Source organism: Athene cunicularia (assembly GCF_003259725.1).
Source record: "Athene cunicularia isolate RWA chromosome Z unlocalized genomic scaffold, athCun1 chrZ_part1, whole genome shotgun sequence".
NCBI lineage: Eukaryota > Metazoa > Chordata > Aves > Strigiformes > Strigidae > Athene > Athene cunicularia.
The window spans coordinates 3,919,978-3,943,720 of NW_020799142.1; the positions used below are offsets into that span (position 1 = coordinate 3,919,978).

The window sequence follows — 23,743 nt, forward strand, 5'->3', positions numbered from 1 at the left end:
AATTTAACCATTGCAACAATGAATCTGTGGAACTCATTTTTCCCATCACTTAAAACTTCTAACTTAAAGACTGGATATTTGATTGTACTTCATATCCTAGCTTAAATTAAATCGGAGAATCAATGGTTAACTCTTTATGAAGGCAGTAAGCTTAGACGATCATATACAAATTCTGCACCCTGTCCCAGAAGACATATCATGGACTCCAAAAGTATCCCCCATACATTAATTTTCTCATGTCAAGACAATGTGACTTTGAAGTAGAAAAGCAAAGACAAAGCAGGGAAAAAGTTGCAGAATTGTCAGCTGGTGTTTTACAGAGGCTCTCAGGGAAGGAACAGGAAGGAGTGGAAAGGTTGAAGTTAAAAATCAAAACTACAGTTGAGGATTCTGGTATGAACACATACAATCTGTAAGGCAGGGTGGCAACAGTAACATCTCATGGGAAAATATAAGTAGCCCAGGTTTACTTAGACATTTAACTATATTTATCTTTATATATGCAGTAATTTTTTTTCATGAAAATATGTTTTCTAAATATAGCTTCTAAACAGCTTCTGAATTTAATTTCAATGACATGTTTATTTACTATCCTTTTTTTTTTTTTTTTTCCCCTAATGACAGGATGTTGGTGAAACATTTTGCAGTTTAACATATTCCTTCTTCAGAGTGTGTGCCTAAAGCACAAGTAGCATTTACAAAATGATAACACTGAAGGAGGAGGTAGCAAGTGGTCACTCTTTCAGTTGATTGCAGAGGAGTTACACAACCCAAGCAAATTCACAGTCTTCAAGTACAAAATCTAGCAGTCATTTCAGGACTAATTAACTGAATATTGAGGAATATTTTGTACTTGCAGTCAAACTGTACTTCTTAATTTGGGTGAACACTTGAATGAAAATTAAGCACTTCTGAATATAATCAGAAACACCCAGCATCCTCAAAATTAAAATTTGTGTTGGATGTGGCCAGGTCAGAACAATAAAACAAGGACTCTTGGTGTTGCAAAAAGTTCTGAAAGTCATGAAACGGGACTCAAGGACACCAGCCTTCAGAAGTAAAACAAGTATCAGAGCAAATAAATGCCATGCTCTAGTTAACTGTATTTCACTACATACACTTATAAGAGCATGAAATGCTGTAACAAAGGTGGACAACAGGATTCTTAACATTTTCTGCAAAGACACTGTAGTCTCAAAGCACATTATGAGCAATACTATCACTACCTGTACACAAGAGAAAAAATTGTCAGTGTAGAAAGATGAGATTAACTAGATTAAGTCTCTTGAAATGCAGAAAGACAGTAAACCAAGAATTATTTACACCCATCAGAAGTAATCTCCTTGCTAACTGGGGCACGACAACAATTGACCTCAAAGCAACACCACTGACTGCTGACAAACTGCAGATAAGAATATATTTGGAAACATGGTTAATTATTGCTTGAAGCAATGAATTGGATTTTACAGAAATACTGGCGGACCACTAAACCTTACACTCCGGATTAGTAAAAATAAAATAAACAGGGCAACAGAGAAACCACCCCCAAACCATCTTTTTATGGATCATTTTCATCCGTAATGAAGAACTAATGGTGTAAAAGCATTTTCAGAACATTATCAGTGTAACACAGAGATGCAAGAAGCAATATGAGTGATGTGGTGATCAGTTTTCACTGGGAGTCATAAATGAAAGATGCCAAAAGATGCAGCAGAGATTCTGACACAGACACAAGTTTCAGGAAGACAGCAACAAGTCATAAGGCTCAGCAATGCAGGAAATTCTCGAGTAACTCAATCAAGCAATCAATAAAGTTCTCTATACTTAGAGGCCAGGAGAGGGGGCAGCAGAACTAACATCCTAGACTTCCAAAGGGCTGACTTTGACTTGTTTAGGCAACTGCTTGACAGAAGCCCTTGGGAGGTGGTCCTGAAGGGTGTAGGGGCCCAGGAATGCTGGGCGCTCTCTAGAGAAGGAAGTGTTAATGGCTCAGGAGCAGGAGGTCCCCAGGTGCTATAAGAGAAGCCAACGCCAGAGAAGACCACCCTGGCTGAACAGGGAGCTTTGGCTACAACTTAGGGAGAAAAGGAGAGTTTATGGCCTTTGGAAGAAGGGGCTAGACACACACAGTGATTATAAAGATGATGTGAGGCTATGCAGGGTGGAAATCAGGTCTAAAGCCCAGCTGGAAATTAATCTGCCTTCAGCAGTCAAGGACAACAAGAAATGTTTATATAAGTATACCAGCAGCAAAAGAAAGACCAGGGAGAGTCTCCATCCCCTGCTAGATGCAGGAGGAAACATGGTAACAAGTGATGAGGAGGAAAAGGCTGAGGTGCTTACTGCTTTCTTTGCCTCAGTCTTTAATAACATGACTAGTTGCAGTGAGGGAATCCAGCCTCCTCAGCCAGAAGACAGAGACTGGCAGAACGACCCCACCACAATCCAGGAGGAGACAGTCAGGGACCTGCTGCATCACACACAAACACACACACACAAGTCTATGGGACCAGATGGGATACACCCGAGGGTGCTGAAGGAGCTGGCTGGGGTGCTGCCAGGCCACTTTCCATCATTTACCAGCAGTCCTGGCTGACTGGGGAGGTCCCAACAGACTGGAAACTGGCCAACGTGACGTCCATCTTTAAGAAGGGTTGGAAGGATGATCGTGCAATTACAGGCCTGTCAGCTTGACTTTGGTGCCTGGGAAGCTGATGGAGCAGCTCATCCTGAGTACCATCATACAACACATGCAGGACAACCAGCTGGTCAGTCCCAGTCAGCATGGGTTTATGAAAGGCAGGTCCTGCTTGACAAACCTGATCTCCTTCTACGACAGGGCGACCTGCTTATTGGATGAGGGAAAGGCTGTGGATGTTGTCTACCTTGACTTTAGCAAGGCCTTTGACACCGTTTCCCACAGCATTCTCGTGGTGAAACTGGCTTGGATGGGCACATGCTTTGATGGGTAAAAAACTGTCTGGATGGCCGGGCCCAGAGAGTTGTGGTGAACAGAGTTAAATCCAGTTGGTGGCCGGTCACGAGTGGTGTCCCCCAGGGCTCGGTGTTGGGGCCACTCCTGTTTAACATCTTTATTGATGATCTAGACGAGGGGATCGAGTGCACCCTCAGTCAGTCTGCAGATGACCCCAAGTTGGGTGGGAGTGTTGATCTGCTCAAGGGTAGGGAGGCTCTGCAGAGAGACCTGGACAGGCTGGAGCCATGGGCTGAGGCCAACTGCAGGAGTTTCCATAAGGCCAAATGCCGGGGGCTGCCCTTGGGCCACAACAACTCCCAGCAGCGCTACAGGCTTGGGGAGGAGTGGCTGGAGAGCTGCCAGTCAGAGAGGGACCTGGGGGTGTTGATTGACAGCCCGATGAACAGGAGCCAGCAGTGTGCCCAGGTGGCCAAGAAGGCCAATGGCATCCTGGCTTGTGTCAGCAATAGCGTGGCCAGCAGGGACAGGGAAGGGATCTGACCCCTGTACTCGGCACTGCTGAGGCCGCACCTCGATTCCTGTGTTCAGTTTTGGGCCCCTCACTCGAGCGTGCCCAGAGAAGGGCAACGAAGCTGGTGAAGGGTCTGGAGCACAGGTCGTACGAGGAGCGGCTGAGGGAACTGGGGGTGTTTAGTGTGGAGAAGAGGAGGCTGAGGGGAGACCTCATCGCCCTCTACAGCTCCCTGAAAGGAGGGTGCAGAGAGCTGGGGATGAGTCTCTTGAACCAAGTAACAAGCAATAGGACAAGAGGGAATGGCCTCAAACTGCACCAGGGAAGGTTTAGACTGGATATTAGGAAGCATTTCTTTCCAGAAGGGGTTGTTAGGTGTTGGAATGGGCTGCCCAGGGCAGTGGTGGAGTCCCCATCCCTGGAGGTGTTTAAGAGTCGGGCTGACAGAGCGCTGAGATATATGGTGTAGTTGTGAACTGTCAAAGTTAGTTTAATGGTTGGACTTGATGATCTTCAAGGTGTTTTCCAACTGACATGATTCCGTAGTTCTGTGAAGCTGTAGCATCCTTGTTAAGAATGTGGAAAGGAGGAAACAGATTAAGAGCTGCTACATGATGAAGTGGTCTGCAGCACAGATGAGTTCATCTGCTTCAAGTTAAATAAAATACTGTAAGGAAATTTAAATCCTCCAGTTGTCTCAGAGGAAGGCAGATGCATATGCTATTCTGTATGAGGTACATGTTTCAAATAACAGACACTAACTATACACTCTGAAAGCCAAGAGACATCCATGAATCCTGCCCTTAGGTTCAGCTATGTTATAGCTTGCTGAACACGAGCAAGGTGTAATGCAGACCTGAGCCACAACCATAGATGCTAATAACGTAGCACATTCTCTTGGGACTAAAGCAACGCAAAGTACAGCTGTGGCTTTTGTAATTCTTTATGCATAGAAGAAAGCCAGAAGTTTTCAACTTCTGCAGCAGAAGAGCACTTACCAAAAAAATCCATTCCAAGCTTTGACAAACTTGAGTTTTCACCATATCCCTTTCAGGAACCTAGGGCTTTCCTCCAGTTGTGAATTCCAACAAAGTATAACAGATTATAATGAATAACAGTACTGTCAGTTTTTCTGTACCAGAATGGACTGAAGGTGACTTCAGCCACCTATGTAAAATGTTTGTCTATTCCAATATGAACTGCACACAAACCCATCAAAGAAGAAAAACTTCCTCTTCTTCTTCTTCTACAGATAATTCCTGTAGTGAAAACCCAGTGTGCTAGGTCCAGCCAAAAGTTATGAGTGGACACCATATGTCAAAAACAAATTAGATGATCATTTAATGAACAAAAGGATTACCAGCACTCAAAACTGCCAGAAAATATGATCTGCAACTGTTAGTGTCCTTGCCAGGACAGGGAATGCAACGGCACTAATCACATGGGAGAGCTCTGCACTTTGCCTTTACCAATCAGTTTAAAGATAAAAGTAAAAATCATGTACAGGAGATTTCAAGGAAGATCTGGATGCAAAAGAGAAGAAAGTGTGGTATCTGAAATATACGTCTAATTATCTATAAATGTGTTCTATTACATTGTGCATGCTCTAAATATAGAAAATATATTGCTGTTGGCCACAATATATTCAAACAACTAACATAACTTTAAATCCTCTGACTGACAGTAGGCAATCTTTTCTTCTGAACTGCAAATATTGAATGCATTATTGCAAAATTGTATTTGTCATCATGGAAAAACAGCACCACTAAGAACATAATCATAACTAAACTACCAGTTAGCCAGCAACAGCACATCTGAACAAAAATCTGTAGCTTTAGAAGCTTATAAAACTATTAGGATTTGCTGTCCCACATAATACCATCACCTAATATACCTGCCTTTAGTCAACTAAAATATGCAGAATTTAACATTATGTAAACTGAACCAAAACAAGGTAACTTCTAAATGCAGACATGCTCTTGTTTTGCCTTTGATATGTCCATATGCTTTAGTTCACCTCTCTCTCTACAACTCATTGAAAGGACATCGTAGAGAGGTTGGTGCTGGTCTCTTCTCACAGGTGATTAGTGTCAGAACAAGGGGGAATGGCTTTAAACTGCAACAGGGGAGGTTCAGACTGGACATTAGGAAGAACTTTTTCACAGCAAGAGTGGTCAGAGAGTTGAATAGGCTGCCCAGGGAGGGGGTGGAGTCACCATCCCTGGATGTGTTTAAGGGTCGTTTAGATGAGATGTTGGGGGATATGGTGTAGGGGAGAACTTTGTAGAGTAGGGCTGATGGTTGGACTTGATGATCCCAAGGGTCTTTTCCAACCTGAAAGATTCTGTGATTCTGCAATTCTTAAAGTCAATACAGAAGCCAGATTTAAAATTATATAATCTTTGTACCTTGTCAATACAGGTTAGTTTTTCTAGATCACATCTTTAGAACTGGAAGTATAAACCAGGCCTGAGGAACCAGAGTTTTCCCTGAAAACCTCTGTTACTTTATTACATACTGCACTCTTTGCTCAGGCTCTGAACTGAGCTACAGATTGCAATACAGTGCCTAGAACAGCTCTGGACTTAGAGACCAATCACTGTGGAGCATTAGGGATGATAGCTTCTGACAAACCATCCCTCTCCTCCCATGGCAGTATTAAAAGGAGGTGAATTTGTTCTGCTTCAGTACAAAAATATGCAAAATGCACATTTGCAAGCTTGTAAGTAAAGTAATGAATCCTCTCTTTGGAAGTGCTGTATCATGGTTTTGGTCACCCTCAAGCAGTTCAGTTGCCATATCTCTTAGAGAGTGCACCTGGTTTGTCAAGGAGACCATTCCAAGTTTAGAGCCACAGATGAAGTCTTCACCTAATTCAAAACACACATAGCTCATCACTGTTACTGCACTGCCTTCTGTCACTTTCTAACTACTGGATTTTCATCCCTGTTTATTTGGTTCAACAAAGTTACCCTTTATTACCCAATGATCACTATCAAAGCCTCTCATATGTGTTACTGAGCATGTTTTATAGCACAGGGGCATTGTTAGCAGCACACTTAGCCTGCTGGATATAAATAAAATACCTTCATTGCCATAAGTTCCTGCATCAAGACCGCATTTTCCAGGTCTAGCCTCTGGCTGTCTCCACGAGGTTTAACATCATAACTAAGGGGATCAATGTGGATGCTTTCCAGCTCCAGCATTGTCAGTTTCACTGCTGCCCTGTCATTTTTCAACTGCTGGATGTAATCCTTCAGCCGCTGCTCATCCTCCTTTGTAAATTCCGTATCGCAACTGCTTGCAGTTGAGCTGGTAGTACTGCAAAGAGAAAGAACTGTATTAAAAAACCATGTGGAACAAAATCTATACTCCTACCTTAAACATGCTCCCAATATTTTACCAACAAATCCGAGTCTTACTTAAAAGTTCATGGAAAGGACATACATAGTGTGGACTGGACGTTGCAATGCTCAGAAGATGCAGAGGGGTGTGAAAAATTCAGGAAAAAAATTAATACTCTAAGCTGCATGAGAAAATTGTATCACGTGATGAAAACTCTGCAAAGCCAGATAGTTAGTGACATGTAACAGAATTACTTTTCCTGAAATGGCGTCTTCTGAAACAAATTGTCTTTTTAATTAAAAAAAAAAAAAAAAAAAGTGCTACTTAAGATTTCTTACAATACACTATCAGGACAAGTTTCTCTCTGCTGCTCAGTGGGTCTTCATCTTCTTTAGGAAGAAGTATCTGCTAAGAAAAAACAATCAGCCCAGACCTCATTTATCTCTGCTGATCGCAATACCAGTTATCATCTCAAATATTTTTAATGGATGCTTGTAGGAATCAACCTGACTCAATCAATCTGCTGGCAGATGCCCGGAGGTAGCATCTTTCAATTCATGTTAAGGTGTATTCTTTAGTACACTGACATTCCTTCAGGGCCAGAGAGGTTTAGAACCAATCCATAAGTTAGCAGGATTTTTAATAAAATGTCATCATCAGACATGGCAGTTCTTCTCTTATCTACAGGCATCAAACAAATGACTGCCCATTAGTCTACCCCATAAACGTTTACTCAGAGATTGCAGAAAGGGAAAACTGTCTTAGAGCAAGGTGGTTCAGTGCTGCCTACCGACCCAAATGCATGCCAGTGCTTCAGGGTGCTGAGACTGGTAACAGCCAAAGCATTCCAGGGCTGAATATAGTTGCAATAACACTAAAAGGAAAATAAAATGCCACGTTATTTCTATAACCTCAGTCAAAACTGCCTGCTGTCTCCCGAGGTCCTGTAATCAGCTGCTGGGTGAAGGATAAAGTCATCCATTAACTGTGCTTGTCTGGAATGCTCAATGATCTCAGTTTTCAACAGGGGAATAAATCACTTTCTGTATCAAATTGCACTGCTGTTCAACATTTTTGTAGGAAGAAAAAAAGCCCCATCCGCTACATGCTGTGAGAGTCAGGATGATGTTCTAAAATATATTATGCATGTGAAAAAGGGGAAGACTATCAAGATAGGCTTGATTTTTCTCTTTTCTTTTGGTTCTACTTCTGTTAAAGCTACAATGATTTTTAAGTGCCTCAAATAACTGTCAATGTTCCCACATATTCCAAGCACAGCCTTGGAGGAGACTGAGAATTGACAGGTCTACAAAGATTTTTTTCCAGAATCCTTCCCCCTCATGAAATATCACATTACAGTTCTTTACTACAGTCCTTTGTCAATTTCCCATTATTCCTTCCTTTTCTTAGGGATAATAGGTGCCATATTTACCACAAATGTAAACTGTTCTTTGCTGTTGATTCCATCCATTTCTATCTTCAATGAAGCTAAAAACACTCGGTACCTACATTACATAGAAACCCTTTCAGATTGAAACAAATTTTTGTTCACACTTAGTTCTTCATAAGAGAACCTCTAAACACTTAATAAATCTTGCTTTACTGAGTCTAGAGATACCTCTCTGAAGTAGATACCGATATAAAAATCAGGGGATACACAACAGAAGAAATACTTAATTCTGTACTGAAATCATGTTGCAAATTTCCTCAGCATGGAAAGACATTAATTGCACAGCTTTTCTGGATTAAATGTAAAACATCTGTTGTTGGAGGAAGGACAGATTTTAAAGCCTACACAGATTTCAAATCTTGGGACACAAAGAGCTCATCTCAGTTTTTGCTTGCAAAGGAAAGAAAACCTAGCTTTCCTGCTGGGAATGAAACCTGAGCAAAAATGCTGCAAATCTGTTGTTAAGGTTGTGTTAGACCTTGTACTCACTGGATATTCACAGATTCTGGCTCTTAAAGGTCCATGGCTATGCATGTATATTTTAGAGAGCAGTCCAAACTGAGGAAGGCAGTCTGGGTTGTTGCCAGTGATACTCAGGCTGCTTTTACTTTAGTCCTGGCTGCCTGCCTGCCTGCCTGTCTGCAGCTGAGTTGGTCCTCTGGTGAATTGCTAGCAAGCTGCTTTGCTTTTTTTTTTTTTTTTTTTTTTTTTTTTTAAGAAGGTGAGGAGAGCTTATCAAGGAAGCTGTCTCAGCCAGCACACAAAGGGACAAGAACCTTCCCTCTCCCTGTACATTAAGCAGCAAGACCCCACCCAGAAGACTGGAAGCAGTATGGGCTGCAGAAAGTCAGGAGACAAAGCCCACTTTGGACTGTTGTAAAAATGAGGCTGCATGATTAGGGATGGAAACAATGGTGTAGTGTTTTTTGAACTCCTACAGCACAGCTCTGCCAGGGTGTGTTCCCCCAAAAGCCCCTCCATACACAGCTGGTAAGCATATGAATTTCACATACTGCTCTCCCTTCTAACAGCAGTCAGGACAAAGGAAAATAGACTGATAGAATGCATATATAGTATAACGCATCCATCCAACAAACACATGAAACTGTTGCAAAAGATGTGCAGTTTCAGGATAGAGAAAGGGTCACAATTTCATTACACCTGGAGGGAATACATCATCAATCTGCTCATTCTCTCTGCTGCTGTATTAAGAACACACACAGAGAGATGTTTGTCCACTTGCTTCATCCCTCAAGTCTTTTACAATGATGTCATGCATGGATGATGTTAAATTAATTTTCATATACAGCCTGTGAAAAATAGGGAGTTTGGTATAGTACAACATGCAGACTTTTTTGCTGTCATGCATGCACGTGTTTGCATACGCGTGTGTGTGTAAAATGCAGTGGATGGATACAAACGAGGCTTCCAACAGTGCCTCGGAGTAACTTCAGTACACTACAAAATTTTGTCCATAAAACCCTGTAAAAGCTTCAGTTCATAAATCTGCAATTCAGCAATGGTGCAGATAATACAAAAGTTGACAGAACTAAAATAATGCTGTCAGAATTCAATCCACAAAACTTGCTTGAATGTCTGCATGCAACCTTAAAGAATGCATTTGATACACAGTATACATGTGCCAACCATCTTCAGGATGAATGTTGTAGTTTGAGATCTGAAACAGCACTATGCCAAAAGATAGTAACTTCCTGAGAAACTAATTAAAAATACTTCAGACAGCCAAAAGACAAACAGTGAATTTGGCTAAAATCAGAACCTTTGGTGAAAATACCCCGCTTCTTTCTGAGTTCAGTCCAGCAAAAAAGTGTTACACAGATAACATGAAGATACCTGTTGGGTTATTTCTACATAATTTGTAAACTTCACCCAAGACAATTTTGTCTGCCAGCTACCTATCTGAAATCTGAGGTGATTCTGATGAGAGTTATAGTCCTACATTTGGCTGAGATATTTTGTGACACTGCTTAATACTAAGAAGAATTCCCTTTGCATACAAGACAGCAGATCTTCACCCCCATAAATCCAGATGTAAGGCTGGGCTTACTAGCACTGCAGGGAATAAAATCCACTGTTTTCAGTCCTTCTGTGCTAGTTTGAAAACAAACTAGAGGGAGACACCAAGTCAGAATAACAATTTAAGAAGGAAAAAAAAATTATAAAGGCAGATAATACTGGGTTAAACTAACAGAGTCAGGATACAACCTGACACCCTGTTAATCAGGGTGGTAGTAGCAGTCTGGTAGAATGGTGGCTGCAGTCTCCCCGAAGCAGTGATGCTGTAGAAAAAAAGATCTGCTCTTCCTCAGAAAAGTCCAGTGGTGGCTAAGCAGCTCCTGTCCTCTGGAAATCCAGTGGAAAAGAGAGGCCTCTGGTATTCAGAATCTCAGGTTATATCCAGGATGGAATGCTGGTTTTCTCCCTCTGGGTGGAGCATCTTACAATGGGATAATGAGTCATGCTGCATGGCATTGATGGGCCATTAACAGAAAGATAGTCTGGAGGGGGGGGGAAACAAGGAAACACTGCCCACCTGATTTCCACAGCCCATGAGGATGGTAATAGAATAAATACACTGCAACCCAGGACACCTTCTCTTTTGTTTCTTTCTTCTTGAGGTGTAGTCAAACTTTGTCAGCAATACATGTTCCGTAGTTAGCTTCTGTCCATTTAAAATAATTATAACCTCCAACTACACTGCAGACCTATTTCTATTTTCAAAAAATGAATTGGCAACATTATTGTGCTGCTGTCACACAAATGAGTCGATATTCTTGCTATTATTTATATTTACTTCACCAGTAACAACCTCTGTGATACTCTTCCATTTTTTTTCATTTCAGTCTTTAAGTTAAAGACTCAGAGTCTTTCAGCACTTGTCACTAGTGGCTCACCAAGCATTTATTTATTCTCAGTAATGTGTTCAGTGATCTGACATTCAGAATCTCATTTGAAATCCCAAAGCTAAAGATGGGTCAACAATTCTGCTGTAAATCTCTATTCTACAGGATTTTGAACAGCAGGGAAAACTACTCATTTGACACGGGTCTCAGAAAAGGAGTTTTCATCATCCTGCTACCACTTTACTCAGCTGGTTTCAAAGGGAAAAGGTAGCAACACATATCTGAAACTAAAAGCTTGCAACACTGAAACAGCTATGGCAAAAGATCAGTCCTGCTGATTTGGAGTATGTTTGAGCCACACAATGTAAAAATGTTTTCATTTCAGTGTAGTAGTCCCAAAATGTTGGTTCACACAGCACTTGCTGGTGATGTGGGCTTGTTCTACCCCCAGTTTCATAGACTGCTGAGTTCTTTAAGACACATAAAAAATACTAAGCCTGCAGGAACAGCTAGAAATCCACAGTCTGCTTTACTATCTTTGCTTGGATTGCTATTGTAATGAAAAAATTCAAGGAAATGGAAATCATCAACAACAATGCATTATAGAGGGCTGGAGGTCTGTGGCAATGGGACATCTGTGTAGAGCAGCAGGGAGCCAAGTGACAAGGGAGCATGCATGAATGGGTTGAGAGAGCCAGCACCGTAGACAGGATAATTCCTGGAGAGAAACAAAAAGGATCCAGATGATAGGGAAATGGGAGTTAAAGACAAAAATCTTCTGTTTTTTAAACGCTAGATAGAATATTTACTGATAGAAATATGGAAAAGTGTGTGCCTTCTGAACCAACACAGACGTTCCACCTGTGGGCTGGCACAGTGTCCTATGTCTGTAAGCTGAAGAGGGGGATGCCTCTATTTTGAGACACAGGAAGGAGAGATCTGAAAACACCTCTACCATATATCACTTGAACACAACAGAAGAAGAGAAGATTTGTATTTCATGGAGAAAGTAAAGTTTCAGAAATACTTTCATTGATACGTATGTTTAGACAAAGACAATTTACTGGATGTAAGTGGAGGGGAGATGGACAACAACGTGTAAGTGATGATCAGATCAGGATGCCCATATGACAACTTCCCGACTTGCTGTGTGCCCTTCATGTAAATGAGAGAAGCTTTCTCACGTTTCACATATATCAAAACACATAATAATAGTTACCTTATTCAGTACAGTATCTTGCTCCGTACCAGAAAAATTACCCTACAATGATAATGACTCGAGCTAAAATATCTCTCGCACCAGAAGCTTTCATGTTTGCATTTTCACATTTCATGACAGTATATACTGATGAAATCTGAAATCCTATGCTATTTTAATCATGCTCTGCTGAAACTTTATCTATTCAGCCAATACATCACATGCACACTCACGCAGTGGCCAGCTGACCACCAAAATTTTAGAGTAAACAATGAGCATGCTCATTCCTCCCCAAACACACACAAGTCTCTCCCTTAGCCTCCTCCTCGAAAAAAAGAAAATGACATTCAACAAAGTAAGAACTGTAGACTACCAAACACTTCCAGTGAAAGACTAGGAAAACAAACACAAAACCCCTGGAAACAGCAGCCCCACCCACAATTTCCCCTGTCAATACTGGAAACTATCTAAATAGTTTTCAATTTTATAAAAAAACGCCTTGACTGCATACCAGATATCTCACAAGGAAGAAAAATACTGAGATAGTTATGAACAACTGAAAATGACCCTTTCAAATAACAGAATGGAAAACAAGCTCAGCCTAGGTAGAGGCGTTGCTATGTGTGACCACTTACAACATGTTCACATGTGGGTGTAGATAAGGCATAAGTGCATGCATATTGAGGCAAATCTAGTATTTGAAACAGCTTTGTATAACTTCTTTCCAAGGCCAGTAAATACCTTGGGTACAATGAACAATCAATGTGTTACTAGCACAGATGCTACCACATCAATTTCTGAATAGAGATAGAGGTTTCCTGGACTGAAAGTGCACCATAACACTTGTTTGAATAAAACGTTAACATTTCCCTCAAATTTGTACCCTGTTGTAAAATTTCCCTCAAATTTGGACCTTGTTCCCTCAAGTTACTTTTTTCCCCTCACTTTTCAGCTATTTCATGCTCTTCACATGGCAGGATATGAGATCCTTTGGAGGAAGCATCAGCAAGAAAAGGAAATGATACAGTACTAAAATAAACTTCTCAAAGTGTCAAAAAATGACAGCATTTGAATAAAGAACTGGCTCAAAAACTGAATTAAAATGAATTTTTAGAGTGAATCTGAGAAACTAAAATAACTTTTAAAAAGAAAAATGTTCATCTATATTTATCCGGATACTTGCCAAATTTGTATCCATACACAAGCACACATATTCACTGCAGAGAGTACAATTACACTGCAGGCAGGCAGCAACTCAAAATGAATCTCCTAGCAGATGTATTTGAACTGGAACACTTCTGCAATAATAGCTCATTTCAGTTTCATTAACTTATAGGTCTTCAGAATAACTGCAATATCCAGCCTTTTCTGCAAGAATCCACTCTTGTCATGATGTTCATTTGCCACTGTCCATGCAAAAGCATAGCATGGGAAGGAGGAATTTGGAGGGGGACAAAGAGGAATGAGAAGGGAGAGGAAATGGTTTAAAACAAAATGGCTGGATATGCAACATTGGGAAAACAACTCCTGAAAACTCCAAAACACCAATGGAAACATACTTCTGATCTCTAGTTCTCCATAAGTCTGTGCTGTCTGCATGCAACAGATATGAATAAGGAGTACATGATCTGAGTTCCGATAAAATAGCAAAAAAGTCACTGAAGTAAAACAAACATAATGGCTTTGCCCTTTATGAGGAAGATCAAAGTTCAAAGTCACCCATTTGCAACAAATTTATACAAAACACTTCTTGGCTGGAGTTGCTCAAAGTCTAAAGACAGTCAGATCACTGAGGTGTAGTGACTTATAAATCAAAGCAAAGAGTCAGCAGACTGAGGTTAGGGATGTAGGTCAGCAAATACAACATAACTTATGGTCTGAAATCAAACACTTTGGGATTAGGAAAGAAGATGAGTTGCAGTTACCTTGTGTGGCTGTTGGATGACAGGCTTTCCCAGGGCTGCACGCTACAGCCAGTGATTGCATAGGCTCCCCCACAGCTTCCATCTAGTTTCATCAGCAAGGCTTTTGCTGCGTTCTCAGCTGTCTTCCTGCAGTCATGAGCTCTCTTAAGCATCTGAGTGATGTTTTCATCACCTGTCTGGTCCCCTAGTTTTCAAGCAAACAATCTGTTTTAGAGCTTTGAGGAGGGTGACAGAAATTAATGCAAGAGTAGAGGTGCTTCTGCACACTCCTAGTTTATACCAAGATGATGATGATAAACTACCAATCTGTAATGTAAAAGCAACTTCAATTCTATGTGAGCATCAGTGGTAACTGGGCTACTGGCCTGAACGCATCTCCCTCCCAGCCAGGTTGTTGTTGCTTTGTGTACAGGTCTTAAGTGATGCTTTATCTTTGCTAGCTTGTCTGTAAGGGTGTGTGCACTGTACCTTAGGTTAGGATGCTCAAATTAGTAACACACTGTAAAAGCCTCAGCCTGAATTACGGCTTTTACTCCAATCAATGCAGTGCTGTTTCACAGTACGGTCCTTTCCAGGGCTTTTTCTCACAAGCATCTTTATCTCAAGCCTAATTGTTTGCCAGAACACCAACTTTCCAGCTGAAAGAATTGCCTTACTGGTTAGAAGCAGCCTTTCAGAGTTTACCATTATGTATACTAAACCAAGAGAAAACTAGCACTGATGTTTATTAATTTGCTAGAACTTTTAATGGTTATGCAGCATCTATGGAGCCAGCAACTACGCAGAAGCAACTCCCATGAATCTTCCACTCACAGTGTTGATATAAAACTCAACTGATGTTCAAACCAAAGATCTGCTATTTCATCTGTATATTTTCATCAATTTCATAGTGAAGTAAAGGTACTTAAACCAAACACAACTTCCTTCAAGCTGTATTATGTAATGGGAAATTAGCACTTTTTACATCACATGGCTGTAACTGGTAATAACCTAAGAGCTGTAGACACACACCTATATAAAAACTAAACTACACTTTCATAAAACACATGTGAGATGAAACCCATGGTATTTCTCCCTTCTAAGATTTCTTTCTGTGACCTATATGAACAGAAAATCCAAGACTAAATTCACTTTTGCTGGCCAGCAGGGAAAGCTGCCTAGCACACTATTGAAAAGAATGACCAGAGTCTGGAAGAAAGGTGGAGGAAATCTAGGGCATTCACTCTAACATTCAGTGTATGGCACACATTGCACAGGCCAAGACAGGGCCTGTTTCTAGCACTGGGAGAGATGGATAAGGGGCATGGTTAACAGCACAGCAATTGTGAGCTGACTGCATATAGTTATCTCAAACAAAAGGCTGACCATGTCAGTCCTGTGGCGCTAGAGTCAGATGGTCACTATGTCTCTAAAGCTTTCCATTTACATTTCAGTGATTCCTAAGAAGCTAATGCTGTAATACTGTCTCAATCAGGAAGTTACATCAGCACAGCATGCAGATCTATTCACAGAATCATCAAGGTTGGAAAAGACCTTGAAGATCATCAAGTCCAACCATTAACCTATCACTGACAGTTCCCAACTACACCATATCCCTCAGCGCTATGTCAGTCCAACTCTTAAACACCTCCAGGGCAACACCAACTCCACCACCTCCCTGGGCAGCCCATTCCAACTCCTAACAACCCCTTCTGGAAAGAAATGCTTCCTAATATCCAGTCTAAACCTTCCCTGGTGCAACCTGAGGCCATTCCCTCTTGCCCTACCACTTGTTACTTGGTTAAAGAGACTCATCCCCAGCTCTCTGCACCCTCCTTTCAGGGAGCTGTAGAGGGCGATGAGGTCTCCCCTCAGCCTCCTCTTCTCCAGACTAAACACCCCCAGTTCCCTCAGCCGCTCCCCGTACCACCTGTGCTCCAGACCCTGCACCAGCTTCGTTGCCCTTCTCTGGACACGCTCGAGTCATTCAATGGCATTTTTGTAGTGAGGGGCCCAAAACTGAAGACAGGAATCGAGGTGCGGCCTCAGCAGTGCCGAGTACAAGGGTCAGATCCCTTCCCTGTCCCAGCTGGCCACGCTATTGCTGACACAAGCCAGGATGCCATTGGCCACCTTCTCTCTCTGAAGGTTTCCTCTCTTTCCAATTGAACATTACTACAGCTACCTTCTATCAGTAAAAGGAATGGCACTATAAAACCCAGGTTCATGTTCATTGCATAAAGACCTGTACCAGAAAAACAGAGCCATCATCAATGTCAGGCTCCAAACACTTTGGAACTGTACCTACGACAGTGGCTTATTCCATTACTTACTGAGCAAGTATATAAAAAAACACCACCCCCTAGCCACAAGATCAACTATACACAAAATAAGAAAAACCCAGAACATATAGGATAATATCCCTGACAACATAGTAAAATTTAAGATAAAATATTTCAAGGTTTCACAGCAAAGGTAAAACGTGGGGTGAAAAACTAAAACCATTTTTGTGTAGTTTTTTTTTTTTTCTCTTGATGACTACTCAGTGCTACCTTGTATTGTCTTAATCCAAGATTTTAAAGACTACACTCAACTTCTAGGAAGTTCAATGTTGCTGGTTCAAACTAAATTTATACTTGCAGTCACCACAGCTGTATGGCCCTAATTCACATATCTTTGTGAGCATTGTTTAATAATTCCACTCTGTACAGCTGCATGCCTGTAACTGCCTCACCACTGCCAGAGCAGACATTGCCATGTAAAAAGTACATGGGGGTTAATTCAAATTGCTGGTGAATTTTATGATTTAGTTCCAGTCTCTCTTTCTCTTGTTTCCTATTTTTTGGGTATGTAAAATGATTTAATTAGTTAAAAACACACCAGAGAGCATTCTTAAGTGATGGGTCATGAGATGATTCACTGTTACAACTAACCCTAATGCTAACTGACATAAAAAAAAAAAGTGATTCATTGACATCTTACCAACAGAACCAACACCTGCAGCTCTGAACTGCCCAAGAATGAGACTCTGCTCACTTTCTGCCAGTGCCAACAGCAGCTCATATGCTTCTATACACTGTTCACTGAAAGAGAAAACAAACCACAGAAAACAAAATTCACACAAAATATATATGCCATTTAGAGGGGAAGAATACCTGCAACAGCACAACAACAAAAAACAAGAGGTAGCTGATGAATGGCATGATTCCCTACTACTTGTCTAGCAGCAGGATATTAAATGACATAACACACATAAGCTTCTATCACAAGCATTCAACAGTCTCTCCTTTCTTACGATGGTCCCAGATTGGCCTCAAGTAATGTAAAAAGTTAAAACAGAAGAGAATGACCTGATGTGAAGTGAGCTCCAGAAGCACGTTTGAAACAGTTACAACACAAATGGTGGTCAACACAATCCGTTTGAGAAAATTTTTTTCTGGCTTTCTTTCTACTATGAAATATAGTATTCTATACTATATAACTATACTATCATAGTAAGAAGGAAAACCAAGAAAAATACTTGTTGCTCTGTCCTGGCTGTATGATTTTCCTCCTTAAAACACAACAGCTTCTAAATACAGTTGTGAGTCACTCATTCCATTCTAATGTTTTTGAAAACATATACATTAATATCCTATTTGCAATTTCTATTTCCTCGTAATTTGATCAAGGCTATTAGTAAAAGAATACATTCTTTTATGGCACACAATTTGTCTTAAGACCAGAACCTCCTGTTCCAAATTTGTTGCAGCTGAAGTAGCTAAATGACACTATGTTTTTACATACAGCTTAAAGCAATTCTAGATACTCGTAACCGCATACCAAGCAATTAATCCACAATTCCAGTTGATGTAATATAAAGTCACTCTGAATTATGTGGAGTACAATACCACTCTTTGGTTCACTGGTCTTATGAAAAGTGCCAGCCTAATACAGAGGACCTGTATCTTAAGATCACATACAGCAGAGACAGTTTGAGCCTACACACAACCCCTAATTCAAATGTTAATTGAGTATTTAAAAATTAACAGATAAATCCGTATCTTTTACTTAGATTGAGTTCACTACTGCTGGTGAATTAGTCTTGAAATATACTTTTATCAGTAACTTCTGTTCTGTAATTTGTCAAATAGTTTAACCAAAGGGGCATTTTTTCAGGGAGAAAACACAGAAACAGTATTACTATGGCACACCAACAATGTCACTCTCAAAGACTTCTATCAAGTCTCCTCAATCCCTCTTTTTCTGTCTGAGACACCCTCTGCATACTTACATACCTGTACTGCAGTGCAAGCCTAAGGGCTGTGGCATTGGACTCGTACTTCCCAACAAGCATGCTCATCCTCTCAGCATTGCTCTTGCACTCTTCCAGTGTTATTGTCAGCAAGTCATTCTGGGACTTCAAGTGCTCAATACGGCTGTAGAAAAGGAAGTAATTTGCAACCTTCAAGCTTAGTTTACAGACACTGTCCTGAAAACTCTAGAACAATCATAATTTAAAAAACACAAATGCTGTTTGGTCTACACAAGGCTTTTAATGAAGATGGCAAAATCTACCAGTTCTCTGTACCCTATCAAGAGTCAAGAAGACAGGAATTTGTCTTAGGACAGATTCTTCTTCTCCTCTCCTATCCATAAAATGTAATCATAACCCTGTGCAACAGCAGCAAGCAGAAAACGGTACTCCTATTCTGTAGCCACAGGACTGCATAGGACAAGTTACGTATTAATACTTTGCTTAAATTTTCTGCCTCTATTCCTCACTTCCTGCTGCCACATTTGCTTCTTGTTTGAAGTGGCATGCTCATTAGTGTGTGTAGGGATCATGCAGCTGCATAAATGTCCTTGGAACATCCAGAATAACTGTTTCACTTGAAGTAATATTTTGGTTGTGATTAGAGACGTAACTGCCAAAATAAAAAGCTTCAATGAGGCAATGAATCGTCCAGAAGTTCTGGCAATAGTCAATCTGAAATTGAGACTTCAGAGTATGAGTATTACTGTGCATTCTCACTGCTGATAACTGCACTACACATTGAAGTACTATGCCTAGTTGCAAGAGTTGGACATACACTGAAAACAGACAGGCAAACAATTTCAAAATTTGGACAGGTACCTAATGAAGAAATCAGTGCCATCCAGAACTCTAAAATCACTGACTTTACAAGCACAAGAAGGAGAAGGGCTAGTATACCATTTATTCAGCTACCATCATAAAGCTCTGACTTTCCTAGCTGCTACAACTCTCAGATGCTTCACCTCCTGTATCTTCTTTGACACCTCCTATAAGGATACATGTTGTCAAAGCATAATTGCACAGCACAGAGAAAAAAAGAAAAAAAAAAGTAAGAAAAAAGGAGGATCACATTTCACAGCACTACAAAAACATGAGCTACAAAAAAGAGATATTGTACTGATCAGACTAAATTTGAGACAGCCGTGGGGAAGAGAAAACTTGAAAGGAAACATGCTGAGACACAATTCTCACATTCCTGATCCGCAGTTTTGATTTTATGTGCCAAAAATGACATGAAGCATTGGTTTTGACAGAGTTTCTTGAAGGATAACACCAGCAGTATTTTAACTGGAACCAGAAAGCTGCAATCTTTCTTCTGCAGACAGAAGTCTATTTACTGATATATACGCCACGCCACTATGTATCAGTTCATTCACTGATACTGTTAATGCTTAATTCTTTTTCAGTACAAAACAAAGCAAGCTAATATGAGAATGATGGAGAATAATTTATGGGAATCCTTATTTCTAGCAATGATGTCTCTTATTAAAAAAAATGCCATGTCTACCTAGTCAGCCATAGAGCAGGTCACTCTACTGTGCAAACTGTCACAGATGAAGGTGCCATGCTGATCTAATAATGCACACCAACCAAACTGTCATACTAATGGAAAGAACCCTTAGCATATGATTCAATCTTCCCTTCATCAACTACATTCAGTGTTTATCTGCAGCTACCACACTTGATCTGTGACTGCACTATGAAATGTTCAAAAAGGATAGAAAAGTAGTAACTTTAACAAAGCTAGTAGCAGACAATACATTTGATCATATCTAGCTTTTCACCTTACCTATTTAATCTCTCTGTCTCCACTTCAAATTCTCGGATTTTACTTTCAGAGATAGCAGATCCATGTGAATAAAGAGTCTGGAAGATTTCCTGGATGTTTGAGCAGTCTTGTAGGGAATGTGCCAAATGTTCAGCCACAGTACTAGACACCTACATAGCACAGTTAAGAGTTCATTGTGAATATAGATAACCATTGTATTCCTCCCAGCAGCAGTGTGCACTGAGAGCTGCATTTGCTTGCACTCACTTCAAGGCATTCATCATTCAGATTTTCCTGTGAATTTTATACTAAATAGAACAAGTTTCCACTTTAAGAAGCTATTTTGATTTAAGATTCTACTAACCAAAGAGTGAAACCCACTATTTCATCATACATTAAAAAAGCCTAATATGCAAGTTATTTACTTTCTTGAAAGCTTAACAAAAGGTCAGAGCTAAGTTCTTCAGTGAAACAAATATTAACACACAGTAACAACACTGCTATAGATTTATACTGGCATTGCAAAGCAGAAGCCAGTTCTGTTGATTGGAAGCTGTGAAAAGCAACTGAACAGTCTTTTTTTGAAGAATAATTGTTTTAGAGTAATTAACTCCAAAATCATCCTCTGGAAGTCACTCAAGAGAATAATTTCTAGACACTAGTTATTAGAAAATGACCTCTTAATACTGGCTGAAATATTTGTTGTTGAAATATTTTTCTTAAAATAACTTTTGAAATATTTTCAGTTTAGTAAGAAACCAAAGCTGCTTTTAATGGAACATGCATTATCTCCAGAAGGTAACATGCATGCACATTATTATTTAGTCCTTACCCCTATGCTGCTGATTTCTGATCCTAAGACAGGTCTATCAGATGATGAAGACTCTGATCTTGTCTTTGACAGTTTCACTCTTTCAGCAATCTGTAAGTCAAAATGCTGCACAGGTTACACAGGAACCCACACTCCTTAAAGATGCAAAATGCATTTAAAGAACAAAATGCATTTGTTCATTAGCCACAAACTTGCAAAAGCTTGCAAACCTAAGCTACTGTAAAACTGACACCTGTGCTGTAACTGAGAAAATTATAATCATTAGCCCTTAATTCCTTTCTGCAGCTCAAGTTCATGGGCCTGCTTAGGACCCCAGAAAACTCTCTGGGGAGTCTAGGTATCTCCTAGTTAATCACATGCTTGCACAGCAGTTGTGCAAAATCAAGCCTGCTTCTCCCCGATAACAAGAAGAGTCACTACAAACAAAATAGCTCACCTTGGCTATGGGAATGTCATTGCTACTGCTGCTTGTGCTCAGCTCTCCCGTGCTGGGGTTAATAGGTCGATTGGCAGAAGTAAGACGACTTGGGCTGGATGGGCCTGTTGCCTGCACACTTTGCAAACGTGTCTGCAGTTCCCGAACCTACAATAAAACATAATGTTATATTTTTTCCATTTTTATGGTTTAAATAGTTTGGAGATTTTCTCACTGTCTAGCCAAGCCTAATTGCTTCTTGCTTGAGCACAGAAGTTGTATTTTGTCCTGTGGTGGCTACGAAGTTTTCATGCGTGGAGCACATGAATGGAGGTTGTTATAAAATTCCATTGCTGTCAGTTTTTAAAACTATTTCAATGTGGAAATATGGAGATGTATTATCATAAATAATCAAAGTTTCAGCTTGTTTTATATAACCCCTTCAGTGCAGCTGTACTATATGTATAGAAATTATTCTCTCTGGGGTGAAACTAACACTCCAGTCTAGATTATGATGACTAAACAAATCAAATTAAGATCTTGCTGTTAATGGAAAGTTCCAGTGTTGAAAAATCTCTTAATATAAATATATCACAGGATGACTTTGTCATACTTAAAGAAATTCTAACATTAATCATGCTTTGAAAACTGAAGTTACTATATAGTGAGTAATGTACAGACAAGGAAATACCAGCAAACTACCCAACCAACAGTCTGCAGAATATAATACACACTGCAAACATGGCATGGTCCTCATAACACATGAGATACTTGTAGAACTGATGTTAAAAGATTTTCAGGACTAAAGGGTAAAAAAAAAAAAGTCATCTGTAGGAGCTAAACTATAGCTAAAGATAGTAGTGTTTACCTTGGAGTAATTCTTAACAAACAATAAATGGTTTACTTAACACAATTATGCCACAAGGTAAAGTGACAGAGCTCATTTTCCCCAGAGAATCTCAAGTAAAGTGTGTGAGATGAGGGAAGGTGTAGGAAACTATCTGAAAAAGAAATTGCCTCGAATATAGAGTGTCTAATATTCAAGTTTCTATGCCAATTTTGTTGGAACTGTCCATCTGCATAACACAAATGGTGAAATTTTATCAACAGTCCAGTCAAACTAAAGCTAGGTCCATATGATATCCCAATGTAGCATGAAATGCAACTCTGATTGCTGTTCTCTAAATCAAGGTGGGATTTTATTCTAAACAGAATACATGTACACAAACCAAAGTATTAAATATTACACATTGAGCAAGCTGAAATCCCTTAGTCAAAAAATACCAAATTAAAATTGCATTAAAGTTTAAGCTTTCTGCAGATATAGGCTCATCAAGTGCATGGTCAGTACTTGAGCAATCTCTGCTTGAAGAAGTGGCAGTCAGCATGTTCTCTGCACAACATATACAGATCACTTCATCCTACTGCACTGCAGAAAGAGTTCAAGCTGAAACTCTCTCCAGTGACAAAAGCAGTATCCTATGCCTACTTCAATCCCCTACAATCTGCTTCTGCTTACCCGAAGATAACCCCTGGCCTCTCCTTCAATAATATGCAAACTGAAGTTCAGGTTGCCTGAGGCCTTACTATCAAAATAACAGATTTTTAGGTATGTGCATATTACCAAAGAAAGGGAAAAAAAAAAAAAAGTGTTTTACTTAACAGATCAGAACAATTGCATGTTACTAATAAAAAGCTGTAGGTGGCAACAGTAAGAGCACATAAAGGCTAACTGCACTTATAAATTCTCTGTTCAGTTGTGGAGGAGTGCTACACCTTAAATAAAATTAATCCAAATGAGTGCATTGGTGTCTCTGTGAAGAAAAAAAGAAGATAAAGTACACAAAACCTCAAATCAAATCCCCAGTGTTTAAGGTAACTTGCTGAAGAATGGATACGGGTGCTTTCCCCAGAATTATACATCATAACTGTAATTAAATTATAAAGTTAACTGAGCAGAGTGTATAAAGTGCACATTCATAGCACATATCTTCTACATACTTGCAGCTGAGGCCTCCTTTGTTCATATAGACATATATAATTTCAACATGGGTACAGCCGCACTAATGCAAACCTTAAGGACAGAAGTGCTCTACTGATGCAAACCAATCATTTCAGCTTTTTGATATGCATAAAACTGAAATACATGGTTATGTATGCATGTTGCTGCTTGCAGATGTGGAATACTGGTGTAGATAGGATTTCTGTGGCATTAACACGG

General features: G+C 40.1%; 1 protein-coding gene across 2 annotated transcripts in view; it reads right to left on the reverse strand.

Annotated features, from left to right (window-relative positions):
* Nucleotides 1-23,743, reverse strand: part of MCC (MCC, WNT signaling pathway regulator) — a 207,653-nt gene that overhangs the window by 16,254 nt on the left and 167,656 nt on the right. For both annotated transcript variants that reach the window (XM_026865351.1, XM_026865352.1), the window contains 7 exons: nt 21,544-21,690; nt 21,108-21,197; nt 20,297-20,445; nt 18,488-18,628; nt 17,193-17,293; nt 14,232-14,415; nt 6,536-6,770 (listed from right to left, as the gene is read on the reverse strand). In XM_026865351.1, coding sequence (XP_026721152.1) covers nt 6,536-6,770; nt 14,232-14,415; nt 17,193-17,293; nt 18,488-18,628; nt 20,297-20,445; nt 21,108-21,197; nt 21,544-21,690 — 1,047 coding nt within the window. The remainder of the gene's footprint in view (nt 1-6,535; nt 6,771-14,231; nt 14,416-17,192; nt 17,294-18,487; nt 18,629-20,296; nt 20,446-21,107; nt 21,198-21,543; nt 21,691-23,743) is intronic.